Genomic DNA, 20,632 nt, shown 5'->3' with positions numbered 1-20,632 from the left:
GTTATCAATGACACTGTTGGAATTCTATTTTCCCATATTTTGATGTTTAAATGATTAATAAGGACAAAAATCTTTGCAATAGGCCCACTACTGAGCAAGAATGTTGTACCTCAACGTCTGCTGTGATGTAAACAAATGATGCAATTGCCTGCATCAAGCTATATCCACTGAAGTGCTTGTTTTTGCCTCTGACAGGCTCAGATTGTTTTTACAAGTGTCTGACAACATTACAGATAGAAATCCTGTTTAACCAGAAGCATCTGTTTTCTCGATACCTTGAACTCCAATTCCAAAAAAGCAGAATGTGGGAGCTGCCAGTCTCCTGTTACCTCAAATGTTTGGCTTTTCCTTTGTTGCCACCCAGTTCATGAAAATTTGTTCTCATGGCATTATTAGTGGTTGCCAATTATAGCGTTGTATCTGCTTTCAAACTTTACAAGTGAGTAAAGTTCTATGCCTTTTTGGTGCCACTTGGCACTGACATGTCAGACCAGTTTACCTTAACATTTAATTTGTAGCTTTTGAGTGTAGCTGAAAACATCCTTTATATAATTCAATTGGGTATAAAATCACCACTGTATTGTTGTATTGATTGTTTTCTTACTGGATTGTTAACATTACCTAGCTTAGTAGAGAGCAATAGACTTTTTAAATGTTCTGGTCAGTTCAAATGAGGTCAGAGATCTGCAATGTAAAGCTCAGCAGAGCAGGAGTGACATGTAGCTACAGAAAGTTTAATGTTGTAAAACATTTAATAATGAATAATCAGTTAGCAAAATTCTTTTTCATTTTACCAGTTCTTCACAAACCTGAACATGGTAGGATCACTGGAATAAGGCCAGGAGGCTGTGGCTTAGACAGTGACATTCTTTTAATATTTATCATACATTTGGTTGCCTGCCTGCCAGTATAAAGCAGGCAGTGACAAGCCAGTTTCTGCTTAGATGCAACTATAACCTTGGGTGAAATGTTCTTTTTTGGATATCAGGGGAGAAACTAAGTCACACTTGTATCACTTCTACAAAATGTCACAGATGAGGGTGCTGGTGCCTGACCTCAACATTATCTTTAACCTTTCTGTCTCCTGCTTTGTTTACATTGCTTACAAGTGATAGTCCTGGATTGAATATATCATCAAAGTAAAAGTACATAATGCAGAAAACTGGCCTTGTGTTACACATTTTGTTTTATTTCAATGCATTATTATTATTATTAGTTCAATGTTAGATTAAAAAAAAAAAACAGACTTGTTTTGGTTGCTGTAGTTGCTGAAATATGGATTGACAAAAAACATTTCAGTACTGATAATGTTAAACAAAGGGAACAACCATTATCAGCTCTGTGTGACAATGGTAAACAAAAGGATTCCTTTAATGCAAGCCACAGGTGGAATGGCAAAGACAGTTGTCTGGGCAAATCCAGTATTTCACCTCTTTAATAGGACAATCAGCACCAAACATCAGCATCTTTGTCAGCATCTTTGTTCTTTTGTCTGTGATATTCAGCCTGGAATTCAGATATGGGTTTGGTCAACTGGATGGTGGAGCAACATCAGTTTTTAATGCAGCAGTGTTTTTCACTTCCATTTGCACTTTTGTTTTATTTTTTTGCAAACCGTGGATATCTGTCCTTGACATACAGGTATGTAATTACAAATCAACTGAATGATTTTTTTCTATTCTAAGCTGCATTTCAAAAACAATGTGTCAAGTAATTCATTAGGCATTGTTACCCTGGGGGCTACAGTAATAATCTAATAGGTCACATATTTCAGTGAGTCCATTATTTGATAAACATCTGGAATAAACATTGGATTTACGTTAATGATGAATCTATCAACCATTTTCTATCTTCAGGTACCTGTTTGTTTCTGTTGGAGGATGTCTCCTGGCAATTGTCACGATGGGCATCTATAGCACGCTTCTGTTCGCCTCCACCTTTGTCTTTATTCTGCTCGTGGCCTCTGTGGATCCAGGCTTTATCCACACCTGGGTGTTTGGTATCCAGATGTCGTGGCAAACCTTCTGGCACCTGCTTATACAATACAGGGAATACTGCCTGCATGAGCCTGTCAGCATCAGGTACTATTGATTATTAATATCAACTTAGTTGTCTGGATAATAATTACTGCAGGATGAGTCTCGTGATATTTTATATACGTTTATTGCCGTTATCGAATCTCATTTATTAAAAACTAACAATGAATTGATCCTGCTAACAAGTATCACCTGATACAATTTATTCCTCCAGGATAGGTATCAAACATTTATTCCTCCTTCTGATAAAAATGATTTGCATATAATCAAATTACCACCTTTTGTACTTTCAGATTGTTTTCTGCAGTGTCCTCTTTGATGCTGCTCACTCAGAGAATCACTTCATTGTCCATGGACCTCCAGGAGAAACGAGTCATGAGGGGTCGTGTGACGCTTCTTCCTCTTATCAGCTACATCCTCAGTTTCACCACACTGCTTGGTGGGCCTCTGTGCTCCTACAGCCAATTTGTGTCCCTTATGGAAGGAATAAGCCGAAACCCTCCACCCAGTCCACTGAGTGTGATATTCCTGAAGCTGGTACAGGTGTTATTGCTGGAGTTGGTAAGGTTTTGTCTTGTCTATTTCATAAAACAAATCATCTATGATCCCTCCTCCTCCACTGTTCTTTGTGGTGTGCTGTGGGTTTGGGGTCTTGCACTGGTTTTGAGGATCCAGTATTACTCTCACTGGAGGATCAGTGAATGCCTCAATAATGCAGCTGGGTTTGGATTTTGCGAAAATTCCTCAGGAAACTCACAAGACTGGAGCGGACTATCTGATGGAGATGTCTGGACCACTGAGGCGTCGAGCTGTATATCAGAGTTTGCCCGTCGATGGAACGCCACAACAGCTTCATGGCTGCGCAGACTGGTGTATGTGAGGTGCAAACAGTTCCCATTGTTCATGACTTTTGGTTTTTCACTGTGGTGGCATGGTTTGCACTTGGGTCAGTTTGTGGGGTTTTTGACTTGGGCAGCGACAGTGAAAGCAGACTACTATATACATAGGTACTTTCAGGCAAAGATTTCTTCAACATGGGTGAAGCTACTATACTCTTGTTTCAGCTGGATAAACACTCAAATGACCGTTACTTGTGTTGTTATAGCTGTAGAATTAAGAAATATGTCCGGCTTGAGACTTTGGTCTGTTACATATGTGGGTCTGTTTCCACTTTGTAATGTAATTCTACTTGTTATCTTAAAACTCAACACAGTAAGGTAGACTAAGGTAGTCATGCCAACAAACTCCCATACCTACATGTAACTGTCTTTTTCTGTCTTTGAAATATATAATTGGTCATTATGTTACTCTCTAGCATGCGGAATGCTCGGTTGCATTTATTTTCTTTGTTTGTCGAGTCAATAGTTTTGTTGAATTGGGAAAAATAAAATATTGCCCCTTTGAGAGTTCACCCCTTTGAAATTAGATTGCATATACGAACGAGCTTATAAAGCAGCAGAAACTAAAGATATGTATGCAGTTATGATTACAATTACAATAACAATTATATTACCTTAATTATATTTCTTTAGATATCTTCAGATAAGAAGCGTCCTATTTGAAACACAGAAACTGGAACACCCTCAGGAGATCAGATTTCCCCATCAAACAATATTTGGTAAGAATTCTTCTTTAGAATTTTAGAGAATAAACCACAGGTAAAAAGGTGAATGCTGGATAAACCCTGCACATGTAAATTTTGGCATGGAAAATTTGAATTACTCTGAAGTTAAGTTCTGAAGTTCTCTAGAGAGCAAGTGAATAAAGTGTTCAAAATAGCTGCATTATTCACTGCACAGCAATGGATGTTATTCAAATGATTCCTTGTCTGTATTAACTTCAAAGATTATTGCTATGCTTCAGCCACTGCTACTAAAAAGCAACAATATTTAAAATCTTGGGTTCTCTGTTTGCATGAATCAACGTAAAGTGACATTTTTGATATTTTGATATTGATATTTGATTGATTTTATCCTCATTGATTCTTAAGCTTGCACTTAAAGCAGGCTGTATGGGTGAATGTGACTGTTCTCACCAACCAGTCACTCATGTAGAAAGGGAAATTAAACATCCACTTATTTTTTCAACAGCTGGTGTACCAGTGACTTACAGTCACATTCATCAGAGCAATCAAATGAATGAATACTGCTCCCTGGTGGTCAAAAATCACTGTGCCGGATTTAAAATGTTTTTACATATTTAAGTTTCATTTGTGTCCTTTTTTGTGTATTTTTATTTACAACTAACTGATCAGTTATATGGGTACTTAGGAACATTTGAATACAGATTTTCACTACACATGTAAAATGATTTTATTATTTAATTGAATCTCAAAATACAGTTGAATTTATAAATATTTTTTAAAGCCAGTAACTGTAAATTATGTTTTATGAGCAAAGAAATTTACACAGTTACTTTACTGTGTGGGTTAAAATCACAGAGTTTACAGCACATCTTTTTGATCCCTCGTAGAGCTTTGTCAAAATCACAAAACATAGTGTGCAATGATGTAGTATGTGCTGTAATAAAATATGCTGTGCACCGATCTTCTCACTTCATCATACTTCCTCATTTTGCAGCAAACTCTCTCTTCTTTCTTTCCACAAGTTGCCAGCAACAATGCCTAAAAATAACAATAGTCCAAGATTTCTGTTCGACACAAATTTCTTCCAGCAGTCCTCTGGTTTGTTGATGTCCAAGGTGTAAATCTAAAGGAGAGAAGAGTAAATATGAGATGTTTGGTTAGGAAAATAACCAGGCCTTGTTACTGATTGAAAATAAAACCTTTATTGATTCTGCATTTACATCTCCACTCGGCAAACCCTTATGTGTTGTAACCACATGCTCCTTACCTGGTGCGTTAGGTGGATGGCCACTGCAGACAGCACAGTATAGTAAGGGAGGGTCTGTTCAAGCATTGATCCCAGCTACAACAAGTCCTGACATCATGGCCACTGTGAAGCCACTCAGCCAAGATTTGGTTTGCTCCTGGAATCCTCAGTGCAGTAGATTTGACTCCTACCTTGACGTCATCCTCCTTATCCTAATTATCAAAGAAAGAACAGAGTTCAATCCTCTGCATGAGTTAAAACATCCTGATAATTTAATTTCCATGCCAAATAAATGCTGTGGAGTCTGTGGAGCCCTCTACTTCACCTGATGTGCATATATGGTGTCGTATATCAGCGTCCACATCACTCCTGAGAAATACAGTGGGAGGCACACAGACCAATCACAGGAGCCCTGAACAGCGGACCAGCCAAGCAGCGCTCCCCAGTTAAAAGTGAGGCCTAAACAGAAGAATCAGATGCAACATGGGACTATGATTAGCTCCGATGACAGGAAGAAGCTTTGACTTTAGATTTCAGAAAAACCCTGGATTGTGTTATACGATATAGGACAGTACAATACCTAGCACAAACTGTGGCCAATATGTGATCCTCTTCATCAGTGGGTAGGTGATGACAAGAGATAACGAAGCAGCACCCAGAGCTATGCTGTGAGGAGCATTATGAAAATGTTAAGTCAAACACATTTCCATCCTCAGGACAGTGTTTTTCATTTGACCTACACAGGTGGTTATTTGTTCCAGCTTTCCTTTTCGCAAATAAATTGAAGCGCAACAGGTCAATACACGGATGACAGTTTCTGGGTACCTGTAGTAGTTGAGACACAGAAGGACCCCAAGTGCAAGTGTGAGCTGCCCTCCCAGGAAGACTAGTGCCTGCATTCGAGAAATCTCCCCTGAGGCAATGGGGCGAGTGGCTGTCCTGGATACCTGCACAAAAACATAATATCAGTGAGAAGAAGAAGATGATGTTTGACAGGAGAAAAATCAGCACATTATTGAAAACAGCAGAAAATGAGAATGCAATGGAAATAACTAGTTGATAAATAATGGGGCTGATAGGGCAAAGCAAAAAATCTGATCTAAGCAAAGCAAAGCAAAAGCAAAGCAAAAATCAGAGATAAGCTGTATGGCCACAATGACTACACTGTATATCAGTTTTGTTAACCTTTTTGTCAAAGTCTTTATCCCACATGTCATTGATGGTGCAGCCTGCTCCTCTCATTAACAGAGCACCTGTACCAAACAGAGTGAGCATGCCCAGATCTGGGAGGCATCCAGGGTCAGCAGCCAGGGCAATACTCCATGTACACGGGAGGTACAGCAGCCATGTCCCTATGACACAAACGCATAACATTATGAATTAAACAACAACACCTTAACATGGTTTTATAGACTGAAAACTATTGAGAACATAATGTTTCGAAAGCATCCTCACTGTTTAAGATGTGATTTTCATTAAAAATGAATGTACTAACCAATAGGTTTGTCGAGCCTCATCAGACGGAGATATGGCTGGACAGGCGCTGGTGCTGAGTTCACAATCGTAGCAGCTGATAAACTAAATGACCTTCTCCCATAGTGCTGAGTTTCACATAGTCTGACTGATGGGTGGATTGCACCCTGGCTGTAAAACACTCTTCCTAACACGCTGGAGTCTGGGTGGAGGCCATATTTAGTCCTCACTCCATTCTTGTGAAAGAAGCAGTCTGAGAGTGAGTAAAGACAGGCTCCATGGTGAACTCTTCTCAGGGCGTTTAAAGTCAACTGGCTGGTTCAGCTTGGCTTGGAGCATGGTGTTTCCCTGATGTCACACTGACATTATCTGTTATTCCTCAGAAACTGTCACCCCTGAACACAGAAACAGAAACACAAAAACACAATGGGTTTGACAGTGGCTTTTTCACAGAGGAGGAGTGGTTTGCCTGACCGGGCATTACTTTTGTGCTCCACTGAATCAGCTGCACAAACACCGAGATGGTCATATATCCAAGAGTTGTCTGTTTGTGTGCGTGTAGCTGCAGCGTTAGTTAAGTATTTTTAACAGTCTGATTATATCAGCTGTTTCTTGTTAAGGTAAGAAAACGTGCAAGTACATAAAATCATGCTGAGAAAGGACGCTAATATTTTTTGTCATGCACTTCTTACTACAAATGTTACCCACAAATCGGCTGTCTTAGATAAAATAAAGTGTAATGTATCGTCAAAACAAACTTACACTGAAGGTTACAGAAGATAAAATAATAATTTTAAAGGAGACCGGGAATCACACAGGTGACTGCCGCACTACTATTGCGATTTCCTGTTATTGTGCGTCGAGTATTGCTCCGGAGAAAACACCGTCAGCACTCGGAACCAATGACAGCCGAAAAATCAGTATGTTGAAAACACGATCCACCTTTACTTTAATTTCATAAATGTTGATTATCATTTGCCACTTATGTCACTTGCTCCAGTCTTTGCTCACTAGATCACTGCGGAACACTTGCCTCAGCTGCTGACATGTAAAGTTTGGGAGCAAAGTCGATTTTATAGGTTGATAGCTCAGTTTATTGTTACAGCTGTGAATACGTATAATATGTAACCTACAAGAATATGACACAGTAGTAGACATGACATACCACAAATGATCAGCATTTGGAACAGATTTTTTAAAATGGATATTTTACTTTAAAATAGCAAACCGTCTACAAAGCGAAAACTAAGTACTTCCGGTCAAATTTGTCTTGGATTTCACAATGTTGATTAAAATATAAGATTAAATAATAAGACTCAACATTGCAGGCCTACTAATATAGTTATATATAGTAATATACATCAGACATAAGCAATACTTCATACTTTGATTACTGACGGTTTTGGACTTTCACTGGTATTGGACTGAGAAAAAAAGTTTCGTTTTTTTCTGTGCACCTTTTTGTGCGCCCTCCTTAGATTTTATTTTGAAGTTTTAAGTGACTCTCGCCGGAAGTCAAGTAGTTGCTGTAGAGGAAGCAGAGAGTTGTACTCGCGGGAAAAATGGCGGAAATGTGTGGTTTCTTCATGTTACCAGCATCAGCGGTTCAAAACATCGCGTCTTAAACCTCATCCTGCGCCTGCCTGCCTGCATGTGTTTATGATTTATGTGCAGCGGTGAGTATTTTAACAAGAAGCATTTATTCCCCCTTTCTTTTTATTGTATAATGCCTTTTTCGTCGCTTTTCCGGTTGAACTTACCTGCCTGAAAGTTGTAAATACCGAGGCACACAGTTGTTTGTACCACCATTGTTGTGCTGCTGTTCAGTTGATTTTCCTTTAACGCTTGGAGGGGGCAGCATGTCTCTTGGTGTCAGTTTCATCTTGTAGAAACCTTCAGTGGCTCGTTTAACTTTTAACAAGCGTAAAATACAGACTAAATATACGGCGCTGTTCTTGAGCAATGCAATAACATATCTTCTCAATCCTCTAGGTGTGACACATCTGTGTCTTGATAAATATTGCTCTGGGTTTAGGAGGAATGCGAGATGCAAAAAGGTATTGGTTGCAGTTATTTCTTTCTGAGATTGTCAAGCGTTGATTCAGTTTAATGTGTCAAATTAAGTTGCGTATTCAATGTTATTTTTTAAATTGCCCCCTCAGATTCAGTGCACTTTTCCACCTCTGGCCACACGATGCACAATCAATCTGTCACCCAAGAGTCCGCGATCAAGTCTTTCCATTGTAGTCATTGCACTCTCATTCTGAAATCCAAAGTCTACCTTTTTGAACACCTGACCATGGTGCATGGCATTGATATTGATACTGCACTAAGAGATGCTGGTTTAAAAAGCTCAGAGACTAACAAAGCCAACACTGACAACAAAAGCAGCAATCCAGGAAATATTTTTTTATGCCAGCACTGTGATTTTAAAGCTTGTAGTCAGGATGTTTTAAACGATCATGAGAAACTGTGTAGTAAAAAATTAGTGAATCACAACGGGACGGAAATTCTTGAGACCAAAACAATTGTCATTCCAACAAACCAGCACAAGGAAGGTGCAGTTAAGTCTACCTCAAAAGCTACATGTGCACTTAACTCATCAAAGGATCTGAAAACATATAAGAGGCCACTGCAGACCATCACCAAATACTTTGCACCAACATCTGGATCAAATGGGAAAACCTCAGTGAAGTTATCTGAGAGTCCAGTGGTTCTAGATAACAACAAAGCAACCATACTTCTGCAAGAATCTCCCTCAAGCTCCAGCCCAAACAGCAGTGGTGTGTTTAAAGTCACTGCAAAGTCCATGATTGATATCTCCAAAGATGTTCCTGAACGATTTCTGCGATATGACCACCTTTTAATTAGTGACCTGAGACCAGAAAAATCTAGGGAAAAATTCAAAGAAACACCTCCTAACAACACTGGGAAGAGGACCAATAGTGAAATCTCAGAGAGCTGTGCTGCTAAAAAAGCAAAGTCAGACAAAGAAAAGAAAGAGCTCCCAGAAAAAGCCAATTCAAGGAAACAGCAGTCATCCAGAAACACAGAGTTTTCATTTGAATTTAGTGAAGATGAAGAAGAGAAGATGGCTAATCTTGTTAATGGATGCACAGAAAGCCCAAAAGAGTATTTTTGTAAGCACTGTGACTACAGTGATGTGGGCATCAGAAACATGTCTACCCATTACCAGAGCGACCACCCATACATTAGATATAACGCCGTCTACATTCAGGATCAGAGTGATCAGAGTGCTACCTTTCGTTGCCTGGAATGTCCAATTGAGTTTTCAAGTGTAGCCAACCTCAAGAGACACTACACAGAAAATCATCCAGAAGCCCTAGAAGTGTTCACAATGCATTTGCATGAACTCAGTTTGGTTTTCAAATGTTTTGTGTGTCCATATACCTCCAAGGAACTAAAGGCCTTGAAAGACCATTACAAGGAAAAGCACCCAAAACATAAAGTGGATAATTCCTTGTTGTACTGCAGATATTCAGCGACTAGATGTCAAGAGGGATCATCTCAGTTGAATACATGTGAGAAAGTGCACAGCCCAGAAAGATCGGATTCTCTCGAGAATGCAAATACACAATATGAGGAAGTCAAAAATGCACCCTCAACCCAACATCCCACCTCCAACACAGCAGATGTCATTTTGTATCAGTGCAACAACTGTAACTTTAGTCACAAGTCCATTGTTGTTATGCATGTCCACTATCAAAAAAGCCATCCAGGTGAAGCTGTCACAATAGACCACATCAAGCAATCAGCTCATGTCACATCACATACAACATCACAGATGACGCCTGAAAAATCAGAGACAGTAATAGAAGACTCCGCACCTCAGAAGAACATCTCAGAATCTTCTAAAAAAGCAAAAGACAAAGCTGAGCTGTCGCAGCAGAAGAAGCACACACGAAATGCATCACTTACCAAATGTAACAGGGAAATGGACAGTTCACCAAACAAAATGTTTTACTGCCAGTTTTGCAGTTATTCAAGTACCAACATCAGAAGTGTTGTTGCTCATCATAACATCAAACATTTTGTGCATGGACTAACAGATACTGAAGAGATCTTGTTGTATAGTGCTACGGTTCAAAAAAAGATACCGCAAAATGAAACTGAGGCCTCAGCAAGGACTGCATCCTCTGATTCTAAAACTAGTAAACAAGTTGAGGTGTGTGGTGAAAAAAAAACTCAATATGAAGTGGATAATGTAGCAGATGCTTCCGTGGTGGGATCTAATCCTTATGCATGTGCAGAAAACTTGTTTTACTGCCAGAAGTGCAACATTGGAAATCCAACTGTAAAAGGAATATTGAACCATCAGGCCAAAGTTCACCAGCGCATTAACTCCAGCAGGGAATGTATCATTGAACACACAGCTCTGGTTCGTGATGAAATTGAAAAATCAAAATCTCACACAAAGGAGTTAGCCTTTTCTACTCATCTACCTCCTCCACTTATGAATGAAGGCGATGAAGATAGGCTTTTCTGCCACTTTTGCAACTATAGACATAATTCTATGACCCAGGTAATGAAGCATTACCTGAAAAGACATAATGGAGTTGAGGTCAAAGTTGAACAGATCCATCTGCATACTGCTTTGGTTCTCAAAAAGACACAGGGAACGCACCTAAAAACAACAGCAAACCAAGAGGTTAGTCATGTGTCCCTTGGGAAAAAAGGAAATAAAAAGAAAAAAACAAAGAAGCATGCCAAGTGCTTGTCAGTTTCAGCATCACCCTCAGCCACACAAACACAGAGGACCCTTGGGTGCCATAGATGCACATACAGCACACAGTATGTGTATCTTTTGAGGAGGCATATGTGGAAAATCCACCAGGCAAATCGCTCAGTCAATGATGTTTTGAGAGTGTGCTTTAAACAAGGAATGTTACAGTCAGGGTATCACTGTGATTTGTGTGTTTTCTCTCACAAAAATGCAGAAGCAGTCCATATGCACTACCAGGAACAACACCCAACACGTAGGTTATCCCTCGAGTATGTCTCTGCTCAGTTATATGTTGGTCCAGATACATCCTCCTGCAAGGGGAAGAAACCTCAAATAAAGCACACTGGTGGTATCAGTGATGGTGATGGCACTGATAGCGGCTTACTGTCCGAAAGAATTGCGCAAAATGATATCAAGAGGTATTCGTGCAGAGCATGTTCATTCAAAGGTAGCTCGTTGTCAAGTATCACACAACACTACCGTGCTGTTCATCCTTGGTCTGTGAAAGACGATGGCTCAGTCCTGAATGTCATCACCAGCAAGAAGCCAAGTGCAAACAGCCATGTGGAAGACTACAATCAAGTGTCAGGGTCATTTGACAGCTACCAAGTGCCTCTTGAATTTGACAAGTCAGCTGGTTTATCTCATGAAGCAACAGCATCGCCCACAATGCTCAAGTGCCTTTATTGCCCTGCAAGGTTTCAGACCCATCGCGGTCTCAGCACTCACTGTGGGATGAAACACCCAGGAGCTGTACCCGAAAATTCTGATGAACAGCAAGAACAAATGGAAACCAGTGTGCATGTTTTCAAGTGTCGATATTGTACCTATGTCAATACCAACCATAAAGGAGTTCTCACTCACTGCCAGATGAGGCATCCTGCCTCGATATCCAGGGCAGACAGTCTTCATGTGGATGAAACACATATACAGAGTTGGGATAACTCTTTGAAAAGAAAAGGACCCTGGTGGCAGTTTGGGACTTCGTGGGTTCATGTGTAAAACCTGCCCTCAAATCTGTGCAACAGAGGAGAGTCTGAACAAGCACTGTGAGAACGACCATAATGAGACTGTGCCAAACACACTCAAACCAGCTGCTCAACCATCCACTGTAAGTAAAATACACCAGTCTAATACCCACAGCACTCTAGGATCTGTATCGAAGGCTTCTCTTTCACTTAAGAGAATGTATGCAGTGATTAAATGCCAGCATTGCAGTTATAGTTGCACAACAAAATTTGCTCTCAGTCGGCACCTGCGTGTTCACCACAGAAATGCATCTGTTTCAAAGGTTAAGGATCGTGTGTACAAGTGTGTTCTGTGTCCCAGTTCTTATTCCTGGAAAAAACGTCTTGCACACCATTATACTAACAAACATGGAAAGGAGGCCTTCTTAAAATACTATGCACCAGTATACAAGTTGGTCCCAGAGAAGTCAGAGCTATCATCAACTGTCTCCCCATTAACTCAGCAACCAGGAAACACAGAGGAATGTAAGTCCAGCATAGTGACAGAAGAAAACAAGATATTAGTGTACAAGTGTCCAAGCTGTCCGTACGTGAATGCTAGTTATCATGGAACTCTCACTCACTGCCAAATGATGCATCCAGATGTCGTAGCCAGGGCAGATGAACTTAAAACAGATGAAATACTTGTTACCAACTTGGTGAGGTGTAAGATGGGCAAAGCTTCTAATCAAAGAGGGTACATGTGTCAGAAATGTCCACAAATTCATGCATCATTGGTAAAACTGAAAATCCACTGTGAGAGGGACCACAGTCAGGCTGAGCCATCAGCTTCTGAACATTCCAGCTGAAACTGAAACTGAAAAAGAGCCTGATCACAGCTCTCAGGGCTCAGTATCGGAGGCTGCCTCTTTAAAAAGCCAAACATCAGCGGTGAACATCACAGAATCTGACCGCAGTCATACCCAGCACAGTCTGAGCACTCACTGTGGAAAGAAACACCAAGAAGCTGTTACTGAAAATCTGGATGGACAGCAAGAACAAGTACAAATCCAAGCACGTGTGCATGTCTTTAAATGTCCATACTGTACCTACGTTAATACTAACTATCATGGAGTTCTCACTCACTGCCAGATGAGGCATCCTGCCTCCATATCCAGGGCAGACAGTCTCCACCTCGAAACACATTTATACAGCTGGGATGACTGTTTGCAAAAAAAAGACCCTGGTGGCAGTTTGAAAGTTCGTGGGTTTATGTGTAAAACCTGCCCTCAAATCTGTGCAACACAGGAGAGTCTGAACAAGCACTGTGAGAACGACCATAATCGAGACTGTGCCAAACACACTCAAACCAGCTGCTCAACCATCCACTGAAAGTAAAATACACCAGTCTAATACCCACAGCACTCCTAGGATCTGTATCGAAGGCTTCGCTTTCATGTAAGAAAATTTATGCAGTGATTAAATGCCAGCATTGCAGTTATAGTTGCAGCACAAAAATTGCTCTCAGTCGGCACCTGCGTTTTCACCACAGCAGTGCATCTGTCTCAAAAGTAAAGGACTGTGTATATAAGTGTGTTCTGTGTCCCAGTTCTTATTTCTGGAAAAAGCGTCTTGGACACCATTATACTAACAAACATGGAAAGGAGGCCTTCTTAAAATACTATGTACCAGTATACAAGTTGGTCCCAGAGAAGTCAGAGCTATCATCAACTGTCTCCCCATTAACTCAGCAACCAGGAAACACAGAGGAATGTAAGTCCAGCATAGTGACAGAAGAAAACAAGATATTAGTGTACAAGTGTCCAAGCTGTCCGTACGTGAATGCTACCTACCATGGAACTCTCACTCACTGCCAAATGATGCATCCAGATGTCGTAGCCAGGGCAGATGAACTTAAAACGGATGAAATACTTGTTACCAACTTGGTCAGGTGTAAGATGGGCAAAGCTTCTAATCAAAGAGGGTACATGTGTCAGAAATGTCCACAAATTCATGCATCATTGGTAAAACTGAAAATCCACTGTGAGAGGGACCACAGTCAGGCTGAGCCATCAGCTTCTGAACATTCAGCTGAAACTGAAACTGAAAAAGAGCCTGATCACAGCTCTCAGGGCTCAGTATCGGAGGCTGCCTCTTTAAAAAGCCAAACATCAGCGTGACATCACAGAATCTGACCACAGTCAACAGCCGGGCTCTCCTGAGACATTTCAAGAGTCAGAGCCGAACACTGAATTACTGTACATGTGCTGCTTATGTAACTATACAGGAGTGTGTCGAAAGTACCTGTATTGTCACTACAAAAACACTCATAAATTGGATGCATTCAGTACATACAAGATGCTGGAGAAGTACAACAAACGAAAACGCAAGTTCAGCAACCTGCCCAAACCTGCATTTGAGGATAGTCCACATGTCAAATGTAAGAAGTGTCCAGACGTAATGTTTGACTCCTCTCAACTGCTCATTGCCCACTATAGTACCTTTCATAGCTCAGATTGCAAATTGGACTTCATTGTGTTATCACAAGGATCTAAGAAGAAGAGCACAGGGACTTTACAAATGTGCCCACTGCAGGAAACAGTTAAATGGAATTAAAAAGCTGCATCACCACCTGGATCACCATAGAGCAATGAACGTGAAGGCTGCAGAGACAAAAGAATCATTGGTTATTACAACAACACCAGAGGCTACATCCACTGAAGTAAGTTGAGACTGCCCATGTAATCATTTACATTTTTGCTCTTTTGCTACATGCTTGAACGACACTTGTAAGTTTGAAAGTTGATGACCGTTGCTGTGTTTAACTTTCAGATGTGTAGGCAAGATGAACTGCCTGTGTTCGAAACCGTGGAGGAGCTGACTCAATGGAATGTGACACCAGTGGAGACCTTCACTTTGCCAACAAGTCCTCTGTCGTCACCTTCGAAATTCACTGATCTAGAGCAGCCAGAGCTGAAATCAAGAGGAGACAAACACACTTGCAAACAGTGTGGGCGCGCATTCATGTCTTTGAAAGGTTTGCGCTCACATGAGCGCAGCCATGCAGCCCTGGCAGCCATCAAGAAACTGGACAATCTACAAACCTTAGCAGTGAAGCACAAGTAAGAATAAGCTTTGGGTCAGTTAGTTAGCAAAACATTAGGTTCATCATGACTAATTACTATTCTTTTATAGTACGACCTCTTCCAAACAAAAGCCACAGATTTGTTCATATGAAAAATCAACACACACATGAAGACTTAGATATATGAGAGCTCCTGCAATGGTTTTATCATCCTTTACACACATTCAAATAGCTTTACAGAGCTAATTAATACTATCACAGTATCATTAATACAGAGTTGTTTGTACTTTGTTCAACTACAATGTTCACATAATAAATGAAAAATACATTTCACAAATTTTCCTTTGTCTAGAATCATCAGCATTCATTTAGTTAATGATGAGCTAACTGTGATTGTATCTGACTAAATGTATTTTTTTGTTATCTCTGCAGTATTAACAAATATGTCATCTACAAATCTGGGACGTTAAGGCCTTTCTTATGTAGTTTCTGTTCCTATCGGACAACCGTCTTGGGCCTGTGGAGGAGTCATTTTATGAGAAAACATCAAGGTGAGCAACCATTGTGTAACGCACAATTACACGACAATTGGCAATGGTATCATGGTAGTATGATTTGTCACTCTTTGCTTTCACCTGAGAATTTCTTAAAGTATTTGTTAAGTTATTTTGTTATTCGTAGTTTACATGTTGTTGCATGGTAGAAATATAAATGGAAGTGGCAGCGTCTGTCTGGCACCGTTTCTTCTGCCTGGTTCTGATCAGGATGGTTTATCAGCATCTAGTCGAGTATTGTTTAATATGGGCTGTCATAGTCACATTGTACTTTGCCTGTAACTACCCAAACTTGAATATTTTGCTATGTTGTTAAATTAACAACTGAGTACTGTCTTTACCATATACTGTAGTATAGCTAGTTTACTAAAAATCTACTGCACAGATTACACAGCAGTCAATTTGAGATATTTCATTCAATGTTTTTTTTTTTTCTGTCTTTCATGCCATTTGTGTGTCACTGCTGGATACCCAGATGTCATTATGGATCCTGTGGAGCCTGACGATGAAGATGAGGAAAATGCTCTGAGAGCCAACAAGGAGCCTCCTATTTTGTCAAATGAAAATAATTATTTACCTGAATCTGATGAAGAACCTGAAATTGCTAAAAGCAAGTCGTCCCTCTTTTGTTTTATCAATCATAATGTATCTGTCAACGTTTCTATAAAATACACAATTTTTGCATTAGTTGATGTACTGACAGTGGTGGTTTGTTATATTTGGACAGGTTCACTGTACTTGGAGCCTCCAGATGTGCAGCGACAGTTGAACCACTACAACTTGATGGCACAGACTGGTGTCTCATCTAAAGCGAACTTGCAAGATACTGACTTACCTGAAAACAGTCTGCTTAACTGTGAGTTTTGCAACTTCAGCACTGGACACCTGTCCAGTATGCGAAGACACTACATAAACCGCCACGGGAAGAAGATCCACAGGTGTAAGGACTGCGACTTTTTCACTGGTTTAAGGTAAGCTAGAGTATTTCTCTTTATGTTTCAAACAGTTGAGGTTATTAGGGAAATGTGATTTCTGTGACGACGTCAACAAAAATGTTACCTCCAAACATTCTCCACACATTGTAAGTGACATGCATCCTTGTCATTTGTTTGACCCACCTTTTATTAGGAAAACACTGGACATGCACGTACAGACTGGTCATTCTACCTTCCAGTCAGAGCCTACTTATCAGAGGGACCTCCGCTGCCCTTTCTGCCTCTACCAGACCAAGAACAAGAACAACATGATCGATCACATCATCTTGCATCGTGGTGGGTTAGATGCTGGACAGGATTCAGTGTTCCCACCCACTGAAATCCCAATGTGTTACATCAGTTTTTTTTGTTGTTTCTTTTGTTTTCAGAGGAACGTGTTGTGCCAATAGAGGTGCGTCGCTCTAAGCTGTCGCGCTACCTTCAAGGCGTCATCTTCCGCTGTCACAAATGCACTTTCTCAAGCGGCAGCGCTGAAAACCTCAGTTCGCACATGACGAAGCATGATGACATCAAACCGTACAAGTGTCGGCTGTGCTACTTTGACTGCACTCTGCTGAGTGACTTGGAGGCGCACCTGAGTGATAAGCATCAGGTGAGGATTTGTGAAAGCCTTCTTCGCATCTCTGGAATTCCAGAAGAAATGATATTATTCATTTTGAATGTACTGGAATTTTAGGACTGTGATGAGCAAATAGCTGCCTGTGGGCCAAATCCTGCACACTTCCCACTAAGTCTGCAAAAGCTAAGGACTATTTCATTGTGAATTTGGTAAAGTGCTTGAGGGCTCTCTGGTTAACTTGTGCTATCAGTCCTGTTGAACCAGTTATACTTAACTGTTACTTGTATAAAGAAGAAACTGCTTCATTACACTACATACAGTCTGAGCTCTCAAGTGCTGTTCCACTCAGAGCCATCACACCTTCATCCACTCAGACGCTTGTGTCAGTGTCACTTTAAGTCTGTTAAAGTTCAGTGTGCAGTGCGTAGGGAAGACATTGGAACTGGACTGCAATCTTGCTTTAATTCACTCTTTTTAGACTGCTAGGGTTGCTGACGACAGAATTTTGTTTTTGATTTCAATCAACTTGACAAGAAGCATCAATCCCTCACACTAATATTAACACTTGTGCCACCCAGCAATTGTTCAGTGTTAAGAAAGCTACACACAAGTTGTTGCAGTTGCAAGGTTTGTCTCAGTGAACTATGGTCAACACTGCAAATTCAGCACCGATAGTTCCTAGGCCATCAGAGAGCACTACCTTGGGTATTATTGCTGACGAACATTTAGACCCTGGTTGCACTGTTTGAAACACAGATTCCTGAGTCCCTGATATGTTTCAGGGCTCCTGAAAAAGTTTCCTGTTGTGGACATTTGCATTATGAGTTCTTTGTACGTTTTTAATGTGATTTCTTTTGGGTCTCTGTTTTTCTCATGTGCAGGTTGTGAGGAATCACGAGCTTGTGGGTCAGGTCAGCCTTGATCAGCTTGAAGCAAGGGATGGTAGGATACCTGAAGTGCAGCAGGAACCGCTGAAAAACGTGGAGCACCACAACAATGAGAGTGAGAATGTAGAAACAGAGGAGTTTGTTAAAGATGGTAATGAGGTCCTATGTGAGACACAATCTGAGAGCCAGGCAGAAAATAACATCACAGGCAGGAAACAAACAGAAATTGTGTTCTCACCAGACACAGCAAGAGGACAGAGGATAGGAGATAAAGTAGAGCAAAATACTGGGGAAGGAAACAATGCAGGCATCCAGTTTGAGGACTGCAGTGGCCCAGAGAGAGAGAGGCAGACAAATGAGAACAAAAAAGAAGAGGAAGCAGAGGGGAGCTCAACAAAATGTGGTAAAAGCGAAAGTGAAAAAACAGGGCCCCACAAGTTAAATATTGAGGCATTTAAGCAGAGAATGTTGAACATACACAAGAAGGCACATCAGGATAGAACGGCTAAGATAGAGCAGAACACTGAGACTGAATTTAAAGTTAATTCAGAGGAAAAGAAAAATAACATCAGGGGTCAGGAGGGTTTTAAAATTGAAGGGCATTTGCCCAACTGCGCGCAACATCACATAAGCCACAAGGAGAGCTTAGGCATCTCATTTACAAACTGCAAAGAGGAACAAGTGCACAGTCAGAAAAACAGTGATGAGGTAACAGACCCTTACGGAGAAATGCCAGTGCTCGAGAATGAATATCTGAAGAAAGAAACACAAACTCTTGGATGTTGCAAGGAGGAAGAAGAGGACCATCATCCTGAGCAGAAGCAGGAGGAAGAAGAGGACCATCATACTGAGCAGAAGCAGGAGGAAGAAGAGGACCATCATCCTGAGCAGAAGCAGGAGGAAGAAGACAAAGTGGTCACTGAAGGCAGCGAGGATGAGTTAGACAGGATAAAGGAAACTGACAGTCCACATGCACACAAAAGTAAGAATCTAAATTGATCAAAGTGAATCTAAATGAATGATTTTTAATCGAAGGAACTGAATGAGAGTTCAGATGCACAGTTGGGGGCAAGACAAACCGGCGGTGTATGACATGTATTTAAACACCTGCACCCATTGTTTTCTTTGTAAAGGTGCTTTAAAATGTGCAAACAACAACATATTGGGAAATGGTCTGTGACATCAGCTTAAGTTCATTTCTCTTGTTTTTCAGGTGCATTCACAGCAACCAGTGCTGCTTCTGAAGTCCTGTGCCCATCAGTCGCAGATCAGAAACTTTATACCTGTGAGTTTTGTGGACGAAACCTCATGAACAGCTCTGAACTGAAGCGTCACATTATGCGACATGGAATATAACGTTTTTTCTTTACGTTGAGGACGTCAGAAATGGCTTCCACTGTTAATCTTTGTTTAGGAAGCTGGATTATATTTTCATGAACCGTCCTCCAGTCTTATACTGTACTGTGTATTTGTAAACAACTTGTTAACAAATTCATTTTTAATTTTTCATATTTTTTTAGATTTTAAACTTTTTCAAATGAAATGTTTTTATAGTACAGTTGTTGTGAGTAGGATTTGTGTGATTCAATAAATACAACTTCCAAGCTGGTGACTGTACAGTGTGTGACACATTGTCATTAAGATCTTATTTACATGAGTTTTGTTCCAAAACACTAATGGATATGCATGAATTACTATCATGCATATATCCTCTCTTTTTTATTTTATTTTTTCATTCCTGCAGTTTATGTGAAGGGAGACCTTTTTCAGAGGGTACTACTGTCTTTACACTGTTAACTATTGTTACAATGCTTTTGCTGCCTTCAGGTGCTGTTGGGTATTTGGACTTCACGTGTACCTTGCTTCTGAGCAGATGATGTTTCACGTTAGTAATAAACTTATGTTTACATTTCAACCTTTATGTCCTATAATAACATTTACTTTTGTCTTAAATAAACTGAAAGTGTTGCTGCTGGTGAGATGTAGTCCAGTGTATTGTGAATAGTGGGCATTTGTAAAGAAACAACTGTTTTTATAACAGAGTGGATGAAACTGTTATTGTTATATTTGGAAGCCCAAGATGGCCGTGATCCAAACTTTTTTCCCTCCATTTTCTGGTTGTGTTTAGTTGTTTTCTCAAGATTTCCAGTTATTTATATCTTCATCACTTTCCTAGGCAGTTACCTGCTTTGCTCAGTTGGTAATCCAGCCTTGCTGATCAGTTAACATTGGATCCTAAAGTAAAATTTATAAACATTTTATAAATGGTGCCTTATCAGAAAGTGGTGCTGCTCTTCTTATACCTCTGGTATGTCCAGTTTTGTTTGTACATCAATTCTCATGCACATACTGTCATGTTAATGTCTTAATAATGTGTTAATAAAAGAATTATGAACACACTGATTGTTAGATTTTAAGACATTTATTACCACTTATTAACAGTTCATAGACTGCTTAAGAATGTTGATAAAAGCCTCATCAGATTCTTTTAATTGTTTATATTAGCAAACACGTTGTTTGA

The 20,632-nt window shown here is 40.3% G+C and overlaps 4 protein-coding genes across 4 annotated transcripts; 3 read left to right on the top strand and 1 right to left on the bottom strand.

The window, feature by feature from the left end:
- Positions 1-228: 228 nt before the first annotated feature.
- mboat4 (membrane bound O-acyltransferase domain containing 4) lies at positions 229-4,182 on the top strand. The gene is made up of 3 exons (XM_018670240.2): positions 229-1,641; positions 1,857-2,081; positions 2,330-4,182. The coding sequence occupies exons 1-3, from the start codon at positions 1,520-1,522 to the stop codon at positions 3,255-3,257; spliced, it is 1,275 nt and encodes a 424-aa protein (XP_018525756.1). The 5' UTR covers positions 229-1,519; the 3' UTR covers positions 3,258-4,182.
- A 141-nt stretch (positions 4,183-4,323) lies between these two features.
- coq2 (coenzyme Q2 4-hydroxybenzoate polyprenyltransferase) lies at positions 4,324-8,222 on the bottom strand. The gene is given in 10 exon segments (XM_018670698.2): positions 4,324-4,744; positions 4,889-4,948; positions 4,950-5,030; positions 5,032-5,079; positions 5,193-5,326; positions 5,448-5,533; positions 5,693-5,814; positions 6,053-6,219; positions 6,363-6,655; positions 8,101-8,222. Coding segments are annotated over 10 exon segments (1,263 nt in total). The 3' UTR covers positions 4,324-4,594.
- LOC108878917 (zinc finger protein 462) lies at positions 7,858-12,086 on the top strand. The gene is made up of 3 exons (XM_018669996.2): positions 7,858-8,016; positions 8,333-8,397; positions 8,503-12,086. Exons 2-3 carry the CDS (start codon positions 8,388-8,390, stop codon positions 12,084-12,086), a joined length of 3,594 nt encoding a protein of 1,197 aa, XP_018525512.1. The 5' UTR covers positions 7,858-8,016; positions 8,333-8,387.
- A 2,303-nt stretch (positions 12,087-14,389) lies between these two features.
- On the top strand, positions 14,390-20,515 carry LOC108878986 (zinc finger protein 462). Its single transcript, XM_051075145.1, has 10 exons — positions 14,390-14,488; positions 14,580-14,753; positions 14,864-15,153; positions 15,549-15,667; positions 16,146-16,280; positions 16,398-16,641; positions 16,799-16,941; positions 17,034-17,257; positions 18,106-19,093; positions 19,325-20,515. The coding sequence occupies exons 1-10, from the start codon at positions 14,390-14,392 to the stop codon at positions 19,465-19,467; spliced, it is 2,559 nt and encodes an 852-aa protein (XP_050931102.1). The 3' UTR covers positions 19,468-20,515.
- Positions 20,516-20,632: the final 117 nt, after the last annotated feature.

Source organism: Lates calcarifer, linkage group LG13 (assembly GCF_001640805.2).
Source record: "Lates calcarifer isolate ASB-BC8 linkage group LG13, TLL_Latcal_v3, whole genome shotgun sequence".
NCBI lineage: Eukaryota > Metazoa > Chordata > Actinopteri > Centropomidae > Lates > Lates calcarifer.
The sequence above is the reverse complement of the archived record's forward strand: the minus strand, read 5'-3'. Positions and strand labels throughout refer to the sequence as shown.

Coding starts and splice junctions, on each gene's coding strand:
- mboat4 (XM_018670240.2), top strand. CDS start 1,520: ATGGGTTTGGTCAACTGGATGGTGGAGCAACATCAGTTTTTAATGCAG. Junction 1,642..1,856: donor TATCTGTCCTTGACATACAG/GTATGTAATTAC, acceptor TTCTATCTTCAG/GTACCTGTTTGTTTCTGTTG. Junction 2,082..2,329: donor CATGAGCCTGTCAGCATCAG/GTACTATTGATT, acceptor TTGTACTTTCAG/ATTGTTTTCTGCAGTGTCCT.
- LOC108878986 (XM_051075145.1), top strand. CDS start 14,390: ATGCTGGAGAAGTACAACAAACGAAAACGCAAGTTCAGCAACCTGCCC. Junction 16,281..16,397: donor AGAACCTGAAATTGCTAAAA/GCAAGTCGTCCC, acceptor ATATTTGGACAG/GTTCACTGTACTTGGAGCCT. Junction 19,094..19,324: donor CAGTCCACATGCACACAAAA/GTAAGAATCTAA, acceptor CTTGTTTTTCAG/GTGCATTCACAGCAACCAGT.